The following is a 12,872-nucleotide window of genomic DNA, read 5'->3' as shown; positions in this document are numbered from 1 at the left end:
ACTTTTCAATCTTGCAAATCAAAACTCTATACCCACTAAAAAGCTGCCCTTTTCCTCCTACCCCCAGACTCTGGTAACCACCATTCTACTCTATGTTTCTTGAATTTGACTACTTCAGATACCTCATATAAGTGGAATCACAATTTATTTTTTCTAGTTTTATTAAGAAATAATTGACATATGTCACCATATAAGTTTAAGGTGTAGAGCAGGATGGCTTGAATCCCATTGTGAAATGATTACCACAATAGGTTCAGCTAACACCCATCACTTCATATAAATAAAAAGAAAAGAAAGAAGAAAAAAGAAAATAATTTTTCTTTTTTTTTTTAATCTTTTTTTTATTTAAGTATAGTCAGCTTACAATGTTGTGTCAATTTCTGGTGTACAGCACAATGCTTCAGTCCTACATGAACATTCATATATTCATTTTCATATTCTTTTTTCACCATACATTACTACAAGATAAGGAATATAGTTCCCTGTGCTACACAGTATAAACCTGTTTATTTTATATATACCAGTCAATATCTGCAAGTCTTGAACTCCCAATTTATCCCTTCCTACTCCCTTCCCCCACGGTAACCATAAGTTTGTTTTCTATGTCTGTCTGTTTCTGTTTCATAAATAAGTTCATTTGTCTTTTTTTTTCTTTAGACTCCACACATAAGTGATATCATATGGTATTTTTCTTTCTTTTCCTGGCTTACTTCACTTAGAATGATGATCTCCAGGTAATTTTTCCCTTTGTGATGAGAACTCTTAGGATCTACTCTTTTTCTACAACTTTCCTATATGTCATGCGACAGTGTTAACTATAGTCATCATATTGTACATTACATCCCTAGTACTTATTTATGTTACAACTGTACATTACATTTGTACCTTCTGACTACCTTCCTCTAATCTCCCCACTCCCACCATATCCTTTGCCTGAGGTAACCATAAGTCTGATCTCTTTTTCTATGAGTTTGTTTTAGATTCCATATATAAGTGAGATTATACAGTATTTGACTTTATCCACAATTTATTTTAACCTAAAGTACTAGCAGTCACTGAATGAAAGGGATTTTTTTGCTTGTTTTGTTTTGGAGTTTTTTGCTGATAGCTAGGCTTGAGCCCAATCAATATACTGGATGGATTTTATATCCAGTGAAATCATATGTCACAGCCCTTGTTAATGATCTATTCCTGAGCACAGAAACTAAATGTCATCATTTTGAAGGGTCACTAATTAGATGCTCAGGTAGTAGCTGACTTTGAAGTTACTTATGAAATTTTAATTTTTCTTTGAATGTTGAATGAAACAGCATGAGAAATACGAAATCGAAAACTTAGAGAAGAGAGTGGATTTAATTACAGCATTCTCCTGCAGTTAGTATTTATTATTACATCCTTTATCCTTTGTTGTGTAACACTCTGAAGCTTTCATTGAGTGGACAATCACCTAGGTTTTGGTTCCAGTTCTGCCATCCATATGACCTCAGGCAAATCATTTAATTTCTCTAAGCTTAGGCATTACTATCCCTAAAGCATAAATAAACATGGAGATGATACTACCCAGCTGGCTTACTTTAGGGTAGACTAATGAGAGTAAACAGGGAGTATTATGTGGAAAGAATTCTGAAACATTAACTTTAGAAACTTGTATTATTAAAGAAATTTCATCCTTTCCAAACTTCTCTCCATTTTTATATCCCTTTCTTCTAAAAATCTTATGTTACTCTAAACAAAAAGATATGCTCCTTTTCCCCTCAGTCCCCTATCTACTGGATTTCATATTTTAACAGTAAACTCACTAATAAAAAATGGTGAACAGCTTTGTTGCTGTGACTAGGTCTAGGAATGAGGGAGTAAAGAATAACAGGAGAAAACCACAGAAGAATTTCCCTCCCTCTACCATAACTTCCCAGCTACGAGTCCTTAAGTTTGAGACTATGGAGAAGACTGAGAGATGTAGAATGAAATGACAAGTTAATATCAGAAGTGCTACTTTGGGATAATCTTAGGAATGGTTTAACTCTTCATCTGTAGTTTCACTTAATTACATCAGGTATAAAAGCATTGTGACTCAGTGCTTTATGCAACAAGCTGGAAACTCAGGACCTGTGGGTTCTGGCCATGCATCTGACATTTGTTTTTTACATGAGCTAGTCATGTTCACTCCCATGTTTTATTTAGTTTTTCATCTATTAACAAGAACAATGATGCCAAATTATTTCCCAGGGTTGTTAAAAAAAATAGAACTCACAAAGAGGTATAATGTCATGAAAGTCATAATAAAGGTAGCTTTTATGAGAGAACAGATGTAGCAATACTCCAAAAGTTAAAATTTCTACATACATATAAAGCATTGCTTTTACCTGAGTAAGGAGGGGAGGGGATACTGTGAATATGAAACAGGGTATGTAACCCTGAACCCTCTTTTGGATTATTAAACTCCCACTCAAACCTTCAAAAAGTACTAAGAAGAAAGGAGATTTCTGAAAATTATATTTGGGTTTCTTCTCATCCCTCATGTATTTACCCAAAGTGAAGGTAGCTAGTGAGTAAGGAAATAGCCTAAAGAAGAGACAGGGGGTAAAAAAGTAATAAAAGGTCTGGAAACCATTCATTCTTTGTTTAACCAGTTCTCACTTTGTTTTTTCTATAAGCAAGGGTAACATGTAGTACACTAATTCTGAAACACAGCTCATTAAAATAGCACCAGGCAGCTTTCCTAGAAGATGAAACTGAGGCTTAGAGAGGTTAAGTGACTTGCCCTGAGTAAGAAATGGAATGGGCTTTTGAACCTCCGTCTCTCTCACGTCAGAGCCTACGATTTTTATTATTGCCCTATTCTCTTTCAAGAAAAGCAGAATTTACTTCTGGAATAAATGTCAACCGAATCTGTCCTAAAAAGTTAAGGAAGTAAAGTTGCTCAGAGATTCTCCCCATCTCTCCCATGGCCACATGGGTCATAAGGCAACATCTCTACATATCTCTGCATGCCTGCTTAGTGCTTCTTTCTTGACCAACCAGATTCTCTATACTTTCTACTCGTCAAGGTTTTAGCTTGTCAAATCCCTGATTCTATCCCGTGGCATTCAGTGTCTGCCCTTGCTGCTTCATGACTTAATCTCTCTAGGCTTCTAAGTTCCAATTCTTAACAGTGAGAACTGATACTCCCAGATCATGTTCCTACACCAAGCCATAGGTTGCTGGACAGTCCACATGGATTGGTGAACTTGGATCAAGTGGCCAAACCCTCAGCTGTTCCTTGAGAATTGTAGTGTAAGTAGGTGGGCATTCTGACACTTAGCCTGTGCCATTTAAAAACATCACCCAAACAAGATCTGTTTCCTTTTTTCTTTATTTGTGTGTTTCTATTAAACATATTGCCATTCTTCCTATCAGCTAGGTTGAAAGTCTAAAAAAATGTTTTTAATTAAAAAGATTTAATTTTGTTAGAAAAGTTATGCACACATATGGTAAAATACTCAGAATATAGCAGCATATACATGTTGGAAATTGTCTCCTTTCTACCAAAGATTCTCAAGGCCCTCCTAGAGGTGACCACAGCTAACAGTTTTTGAAGCATCTTTCAGAAACATCTTACAGAAGTTCAAGTATTTTTATCCACATTCCATTTTATGTAAATGGAAGAATACCATAAACACAATGTGTGCCTAGCTTCTCTCATTTAATAAGTAGATCTTGAGAGTTGTTCCTATTCCAATCAACACATATTTTTTTCATCTTTTAATGGCTTCATAGAACTTAATTATATGTATGTGATTTTGTTTTTTAGCCAGTGACCTTTTGATAGGCAGGTATGTTGTTTCCACTCTTGTCATTACAAATAAGCCTGCAAAAAGCATATGTTTGTGATAAATATTATCTATAAATTTTTCAGTCAAAGCACAAATGGCATTTACATTTTGATACATTTATGGCCAAACTGCCTCCAGAGATGTTGTGCCAATTTCTCTCACTACCTGTGTAAAAGTCTCCATTTGTCCATACCATGCACAGTTTTGTGTCTGTCAAACTTTCTGATCTCTTCTAGTCTGGTAATTTCAGTCATTTTTAATTCTACCTTCTTTCTTGCCCACAAAGTCAGTTGGTCACCTAGTTCTGTAAGTTTTCTTCAGTGTCTCTCACCTCCATATGTGTCTTTGTAACTGCAGTGCCATGACCTTTGTTCAGCTTTTGTTGTTTCATGTATCGGCTCCTAATATCTCTCATTCCATTCTTTCCCCTTATTACTTCGCAACTTATCCACACAGCTTAATATGACAGATTATTATTTGCCTAATTTCACTTCTATACTCAGAAACCTTCAGTGGTTCCCACTGACCACAGGATCAAGTTCAAAACCTGAGCCAGGTATTGAATGCTCTCCAGAGTCCAGTCTCATTCTACTTTAATGCCTTCACACATTTACAAAAGTTCTGCTTCAAACTTCTGCTTTGCTATCTTCATGTTTTTTTGTTTCATCACTTCTCTTCCCTGGGAGTTCCCCTTCCCATTTAATTCTAATTTCACTTATCCTTCAAGATCCTCTGTGACCACTTCATGCTAACAACCCACTTCATAATTTTCTTTTCTTAGAGTTGTTAAGCCACTCATTGTCTGTATCACTCATTTCACATTTATTAAATTACATTAAGATTTTATTGTTTTTTTCTTGTCTCCTGAACTAAGCTATAGACTTTAGAAGGCATCTCTAAGACATTTTTGTATCTCCCCATGCCCCCACACACAACCACCCTTCCAATTGTGATTTCAAAAATATCTGCAAATTGAAACAAGACCCAAATATATTAAAAAGAGGAAAGTCTTTCCAAAAAAGCTGAAATCCATAAAAGTAGTTTTGTTTTCCCTAACCTCCATGAAATGCTAAAGGTAGCTACTGAGAACTCAAAACTCAAAAAACACTCAAGGGTTAGAAGAAAGAGAAGCTTGCAATAGGAGGAAAAGTTAAAAAACAAAACAAAACAAAAAAACCCTGTAAAAATACTAGCCAAAATAGGACTAAGTAACTCAAACAGGTTACTTCGGAGCGGACTATCACCAGACCACTTAATAGCTCGTTGTCCAGCATATAGTCTTTATCAGTGACCATCTGATTTGCACATTCTTCAAAAGAAGTACCATACCAGAAGTAGAGGCAACCCTGATTATCTGCCCATTTCTCCGCCTACAGTCTAATTTCTCTCCTAGTTCTGGGGGAAAAAAGAGTACTCTCCAGTGAGATATATTGGTAGGTGTTTAAACCCAGATCCTGATCTTTTCTCAGGATCCAGTGAAACTGAGAATCAGTAATCTGATAACAGTTAAATAAATACTCCAGAGCCTTGTTTCAAGTGAAACTTATCTCAGAAATTAAACTATTCCTCGCAGTGAATTTTTAAAATACAGGACAAAACTGTATGTTTTTACACGTACATACCTGTATAGAAATGCATAGGAAGAGATGTGGAAGGGCACATCTGTAAGTTGTTATTTCTGAGAAGAAGAGTGGATTGGTATACATCAGTTGTATTATTTTAAAGAGAAATATATTTCTTTAAAAGAAATAGAAAATTGGATCTTGTTACTCATACCTGTTTTCTTGAAGGAGTTTATCATTAAATTCCACGGTGCTTCTCAACATTCATCTGGGAAATGGGGCCTACCACTAGTATTTCCTATTTTAACCAAACTGCCTGACCAATTTGATTCGTAAAAAACGTTGTTTGTGGGTATAAATGACCAAAAGAAGTCCACGGATTAATTCCTTCACTTCTGTCACAGTATCACGTTTACGTTCCTTAGTGAGAGGCAATTCGGTGTTGATGTGAAAGCAAAAGATTTGAGTTCTAGTTTGGGCTCTGCTAAGAATATGCTGGGAGACCTTGGGCAAATCACTTTCTTTGTAAAATGTTGAATTAGACTAGGACAGATACTCACAAAGTCTGTTATTCAGTTGTGAGGTGCTACGAATCTGAAGGCAAGACGACAAATTTCCTTCAATTCAGCAAGCCCCCACCAAATGCGCGTTATGTATGAGGACGGACTCCGAATTTCAGACACTCATTAACCAGGGTTTAGACAGATTTGCAAAAAAGCAAAAGTCCTTTCGTTGAAAAAGCGTTTCCTTTCTCTTGGCTGTAGCTATTCCCCAGAGTGCCAAGGTCTAACTGCCGTCAACATTAAAATGAAGACATACCTGCCGTGAACGGGAGAGGCCACTACCAAACTTCCCACCATGCCTGTCTCCCCACCGCCGCCCTCTCCCGCCCCCGCTCCTGGACTCCTGCCGGCAGGGACCTGTAGTCCCAGCCCACGGCTGGCGGCGGCGCGGAAGCCTTCTAGAAATACGTTTTTCCCACTAGTAGGCGGTGAGACCGCAATTTCTAACTCAAGTCCTACTCCAACTGACTAGGGTTTGCCCTGCTGAGGCGAATTCCCTCCTCCTAGCGCTCCTCATACCCAGTAGCCGGCCGGGCGGGACCACGCCCCGGAAGTGGAGTCAAGTCGCCCCGTCGGCCGCCGAAGCGCCTTCCAGCCAGTCCTAGAGGGGCAATGGCTGGCGGGGCGGGCTTGTGGACGGGGCGGGGCGGGCGGGGGCGGTGCGGCGCGGCGTGGCGTAGCGCCCGGGGCGGAGCCGCAGCGCGGGACCGCGCGTCTGGGTGGTGGCGGAGGCGCGCCCGTGGGGAGAGGCGTTCGCGGCTGCTAGTAGGGAGGGAGGGAAGGAGGAACCGGGAAGGGGTGGGGGGGCAGGGCGAGCGGAGAGCCGTGTTCCTAAGGCGGTGGCGGCGTCTCGGACAGAGCAGGAGGAGGGCGGGGAAGGAGGATGGAGCAAGCTGGGGGTTGGGGTTGGCGCTAGCCGCAGCGGCTCGCCTCGTACTGTGGGAGAGCGGCGACTGCTCCTGGAAGTTGTAGGGTCGGGAGCCGGGCCGGTGCTGCCGCTGCCATCGCCTTGGGCGGTGGGGAGGAGGAGGGAGCTGCGGGGATCCGGAGGGAGGGGACGGGCTGGGGGAGCGAGCTGGGGAAGACTGAGCGGGCTCTGCGCCGGGCGGGCGGGCGGCGGGGGGGCCAGCAACCGCGGCCGGGGGGACGCGGGAGGATGGAGCAAGTGGAGATCCTGCGGAAATTCATCCAGAGGGTCCAGGCCATGAAGAGTCCAGACCACAATGGGGAGGACAACTTCGCCCGGGACTTCATGGTGAGTCCCTCCCCCCGCTGTCGCCGCCTCTCTCCGGCACCAGAGCCCACTGCCGCCTCGCCCGGGGTACCCGGGGCCGCCAGCGCTTTGTGTGCGGCTGTAAGGAGAGGGGCGGAGGGGGCACGCACCATCCCCAAGGGTCGGGTGGTCTCGGAGGCCGGCGGGAGGTGAGATTGCCTACGCCTCTACGCCTCTTTTCCTCTCCTCCCGCGACGGCTGCCCCCGCCACTGGCGTCCGGGACGCGAAGGGAGCGGCCGTCGGGCCGAGCCCGCACTCAGCACTGCCGCCCGCGACCACCTATTGTTTCTCAGGCCGGGAGCCGGAGGCGAATAAGGTGCAGGCCCGGCGGCTAGTCTCTCCTCACCTCCCAATCAAGTCTTCCTTTCCTGGGAGGGTCGAGGCCGGGTGTCTGCCCAAGGAGGAGAGCAGATCGCGGCTGACGAAGGAACGGGGCTATTAAGGTTGCAATTAACTCATGGGGTCCCTTTGCTCAAGCTGGTCTCAGAAGTGTGCAGGGTAGGACTTATGCCTTTTCTGGGTTCAGAATTATTATCCCAACGCTTGGGCAGGATTGTGCATAAGGAATTTCGTGGTTTGCTCAATTTCCATTTACTCCTGTCCCACCTCTTGTCCCTTGAGACCCAGGTTTCAGATGGTGTTGGGGTCAACGTGACTAGAGGTTGAGGGGGTAAGAGAGTGTGTGAGAGAGAGAGAGTGTGTGTTAAGTGTGCGTGTGCGTGTGTGTGTAGAGGCGGGTAGGTGGTTATCCTGAAGGAAGCCTTCTTCAGACTCCCTAGGGGATATTGCCGAAGGCGTAGGGGATGTGACTATCACTTCCTATCCGGGGTGGGGGTGGGGAACTTGGGAACAATAGTCCTGGTGGGGCGGAGGCGACGATACGGGCCGAAGCCCTGAACTGGGAGATAACCTTCGAAGCCTCCCTCCCCAACCCCATTCCTATATCCCCCCTCCACCCCTCTTCCGCCCTCTGCTTGTGCTGGCGAGCTGGAGAGAGAGGTTAAAAATCTTGTTCATGGAATTGCTCTTGATCCATCACTATGAGGGGGGTCAGATCCGAAGGCGTGGGACCAAAAGTCGACTTCCTCCATTGCCCCCCCCCCCTTTAATTTTTCTGCTGGACAATCCCTTTAGGGTTGTTTCTCGGCTTAGGAGGCGGTGTTGCGGCTGCTGCTCCTACGGATATTGCGCAAGACTGGGGCGTTGGAAACCCTGGAGGTCTGGGGAATGGAAAAGGAAGTGGGACTTTGGGAAGTGGTTGCTTCTTGGCGGGGTTTGGGAATGGGCAATAAGCTAGGGAAAATCTTGCTCCCGGTCAAGATACACCTCCAGAATAATCACTTAACTCTGAAATTCTTGATTGTAAGAAGAATACACAGCTACTATCTATAAAAATAAGTGGCTATTTTTGTTTCAAATATTGGCTATTTTTGTTTCAAAGTACAGTTTAATTGTTTACAAGGTGTAGGTGAAATAGCTTTTAGCACTGAAATACGTTTCCACATTTTAAGGAGACTTCGGCCTAGTAAAGCTTTAGCGTTAAAATTAACAGCTTATAAAATAGATCCTTGACCTTACACAGTATTATAACAGTATTGTTGAGCTTTGTGATTCCCGCCTCCCTAGACCAATAATAGAGGATAGGAGTTAGATTTTGTTAGTATCTTTTGAAGGTGGAAAAAGTATTGGTTAAATAATTTATGCCTTATTTTACAAATTTTCTCTTGATATTTAGCCCATGTATTTTTGAAAAATTACTTTTTGATCTGAGAAGGTTAAAGAAAAGAGGACTTTTCCTTCCTTACTATTGGGAATTTTTAATGTGTTGTTATCCTTGGAATGGTATCACAATGATTGGATGGAGTTCCCTTTTTACTACTCTCTAGCCATAATAGAATATATTTACTTAGAATATTTGAAATGTTTAAAACTAGTTTTATACAGTCTCATTTTGGTTATGGAAGAAGAGGTGGTGTGGTCCCTGGACACTTCTTTGCCTGCTAGTCATCTTGTTATCCACGGGCATATCCTGTCAGGAAGGAGCATTGTTTGGTAATGTGGGACATCAGGATAAGTGCCCAGTCTCTGAACTCCTGTACAGGGGAAGTAGCCTTAGGCTTCATGCTTTGGGGATGAGTCAGGGATTCCTATTGGAGACTTCATTTCTCTAGGACTAAATGAGTTTCTTTTTTCTTCTGTAATACCTAGGGATAGCTAGGTGATTCTACATTTGAAATTTGATGACTAAGACTGTTCTTTTATAGTACTTGCTTTTTTTTTTTTTTTTTAGTTCTGTGACTTGATAAGCAATAGCTATAATTAAGGCTGCTAGTTGGTGCCGTGTTTTCCCTTGACTAGAAGGCTGTAAGGAAACTATGTCCCCTCTGCCATGGAAAGAGAATAGGAGATCAGCGGATAGATTCTAACTCATCTGTTATTCCTAAATTCTGATGTGGATTAAAAATGCATTTTGAAATTTTAGCATTTTAGAACTGAGCCTTAGGGGTAATCTAGCTTTTATAACCTGATTCAGTTATAAAGTGATAATGTTCATTATTTCAAATTTGAAAATTGGAAATTATATAATAATAATTAAGAATGCCTTACCTTTAGGACGGTGGAATGGGCATTCAAACTGCTGTTTCCATTATTCTCTTCAGCCTTCTTATAGTCCCATTACCCAAATGCTATCTGTTAGATATTTTTAATGTTTCTATATGACCATACTATTTAATATTCTTGGATTTTTTTCCCCTAATTTAATAATTTTGGTGTTTTTCATTGGTAAAAATAATTTTAGGTGGCTATATAATATTTTACCTGACTGCTATGTTATAGCTTTGCCATTTTCTTATGGTTAAATGTTTAGGCCATTTATTTTCTGCTATTGTATATAATAATTCTATAATGAACACTTACGCATAAAAATTCTTTTGCATAAGATATCCTCCAGTAGTAGAAGTACTAGATAAAAGGATATAAACATCTAATATATGTTTATGAATACTTTTTTAAGAACTTGTATCAGTTTATGTAACTGTCAGTAATATATTACTGTTATATAATAATTATCTTAATCTTTGATAATTTGATGGTTGAAAAATGGTATCTTGCTTTAATTTGAGTATCTTGATGACTAGTAAGGGTAGAAAATTTTCCACCCATCATTAACTGTTCTATGAGTTGTCTATTCTTGACCTTGGCCTGTTGTGCCCACCATCTCCAAGAGGAGAAAACTAAGGTATTGAATGGTGTAAACTGCAGCACTAAAATGATTACTTTACAAATTGATGACTAAACAGCCAATTTGTGATAGATCCAGAACTTGATCTCAACTATGTCACCTTTTAGTCCTCTTTATGAGATGGCAGTGATCACGACAAGTAAATGTGTAATGTAGGGTGGTGCACATTTATGTTTGACTGACCTAAGTTTTATTCCCTTCCATGGCACTGGCTGGTTTTCTGACCTTGGGCAGGCCACTTAAAAGAAAATGGGATGATTGAGTTCTCTCATCTTTAAAAAAAAAAAATGCTACCTACCTCACAGGACTGAAGTATGAGATTGGTATTTAGGATCTTCATCTAACAGAGTATTGTGCTGTCTGTATATTCTCAAATGGCTAATTTATGTGGTCAATTACAGATAGCTAGAGACAGAAGGAAAAAGAGGTATCTGGGTTTTCATTTTCGGCAATTTTCTTTCACTTTGTAAAGCTTTATCAAATCTAATTAAAGTATTGAAACAAGAATAATAATAAACAAGGTTTATTCTGAACAGGCTAGTTTATCTAAGGTGCATTAGATACTTGTATGTTAAAAAGTAGTAAAAGATGCCACTTAAGCTACAAACAGGCAGTTTCACCTTAAAAACCAGTTCTCCTTCAACTTATAAAGATTGAAACAAAAATTTAATGAGTGGACTCAGTGAAGTATTAAAAAAACAGATGCAGCAGAGATGTGAACTATAGTACTTTTTTGTGAAATATTGAGAGGAAAAGATTTATGAGCATTTCTTCTAAGGCTAAACAGATATAATAGCAACCATTCCTATGTTAAAATGGTAATTAAAATAAGTGATACTTTAAATTAATCTGAACTTATCAAGCAGAGGTAACCACAGAACTACCATAGTAGTTATGCATTTCAGGGGATTTATTATAGAAAACCATGCGCTCTACAAATAGTAATCCTGACAGAACTGCTCAAAACAACCAGTTTGCTTGCTTTGTTTCGAGTAAATAATTGTTATATCGTTTCTATTTTACTGCAGTAGTGTCTGTGATTTTATAAATTATTTTAAGTAGAAAGGAAATAAACTTTTTTTTTCATCCCTACTATGTGTTAAACACTGCCAGATATTTTACAGTGTGTCTTATTTAACATATCGGCAGTTTATGAGGTAGATATAACCTATATTTTACAAATAAGGAAACACACTCTGAGAAGTTGCCTGACTTATAAACCCGTTGTTTTTATCTTATTTCTCCAGGGTGCATCTGAGGTTCCTTAGAACCTGGCTGGGACAAGGCAGGTGGTGGAGGGGTGCATTACCATGCAGAGGATGGAGGTTTTAAAGATGAGCATGTTCAGAGAGTGATAGATTATCTGCTATAACTAATATAGGAGTTCTCACACCTTTTGCTCTCAAGAGTCTTAAAAATTATTAAGGACCCCAAAGAGCTTTTGTTTATTTACTGTGTTAGAAATTAAAACATATTTAAAAATGATTTACTTTAAAATAATAATAAAACCATTCCATATTAACCTATGTATTATATTTTATGACAAGTAATTATTCAAAATAAAAAATAATTGGTGAGGAAAAGCATTATTTTTATATTTTTGCAACTTTCTTTAATGTCTGGCTTAATGAAAGAGAGCTGGATTCTCGTATCTGTTGCATTCATACTGCTGCAATGTCACATTTTACACAGTATCACGTGTCATGTACCCTCTAGAAAACTCTACTGTATACTCCTAAAGAGAATGAAAGTGATTTTTTTGAAAGTCATTGTACTAAAGTCTGTGCATTTATGTATTTGCAAGGTGAGGAAGCATAACTTGGTATTGTTAGGAAAAGAATTTTTACCTCATGCATGGACTCTTAATAGTCTGGGTTTGGACCGTCTCTGGACTGTACTTTGGGAACCATGCAGTGAAGTAATGCATGGCAAAGGCTGATGTAATGCTGAGAAACCTAGATAGGGTTGTGAAGATTCTTGAATCTATGCTATATTTTATTCTACAGATCAGCAATTGAATTTAAACAATTATACACTACACTTCTTAGGGTTACAGGGAAAGTGGGCAGGTATTAAGAAAACAGACATGCTAGTTGAACACTCCAGCAGGGTTTCCCCACCTCCAGCTGTCCCTCACCACCATATAGCCTGCTTTGCTTTAACCCTTCAGTTATATCATTCATATTAAGTTCTGGTAAAAAAGCTGATAATCAGTACTATGGGTCTCGAGATTGCTGCATATTTTAAGAAAAGTAAGCAGTCATTTGACAGATTTGTGTTGTGGAAAGTTGATTCTGATGGTAGTATGAAGAATGGATTACTGGATGAAGAGCATTTTGGAAAGCTATTGAAATATAGGAAGTGGGATGTGAGGGCCTGAGCCTAATTAACCTCCGCAGCCTAGAAATTTAAAAAAA

The 12,872-nt window shown here is 40.2% G+C and overlaps 1 protein-coding gene and 1 long non-coding RNA gene across 2 annotated transcripts in view; one reads left to right on the top strand and one right to left on the bottom strand.

The window, feature by feature from the left end:
* The window catches only part of LOC140697447 (uncharacterized), a 74,417-nt gene extending 67,953 nt beyond the window's left edge, over nucleotides 1-6,464 (bottom strand). Inside the window, exons 1-2 of the long non-coding RNA XR_012074557.1 lie at nucleotides 5,589-6,464; nucleotides 5,435-5,490 (exon numbers count right to left, since the gene is read on the bottom strand). This is a non-coding gene — a long non-coding RNA (uncharacterized lncRNA). The remainder of the gene's footprint in view (nucleotides 1-5,434; nucleotides 5,491-5,588) is intronic.
* Nucleotides 6,465-6,755: 291 nt separating this feature from the next.
* The window catches only part of PTPN12 (protein tyrosine phosphatase non-receptor type 12), a 78,720-nt gene continuing 72,603 nt past the window's right edge, over nucleotides 6,756-12,872 (top strand). Inside the window, exon 1 of the mRNA XM_006198487.3 lies at nucleotides 6,756-7,192. Coding sequence (XP_006198549.2) covers nucleotides 7,094-7,192 — 99 coding nt within the window. The 5' untranslated portion in view covers nucleotides 6,756-7,093. The remainder of the gene's footprint in view (nucleotides 7,193-12,872) is intronic.

Source organism: Vicugna pacos, chromosome 7 (assembly GCF_048564905.1).
Source record: "Vicugna pacos chromosome 7, VicPac4, whole genome shotgun sequence".
Lineage (NCBI taxonomy): Eukaryota > Metazoa > Chordata > Mammalia > Artiodactyla > Camelidae > Vicugna > Vicugna pacos.
This window is presented reverse-complemented; position numbering and strand designations above follow the sequence as displayed.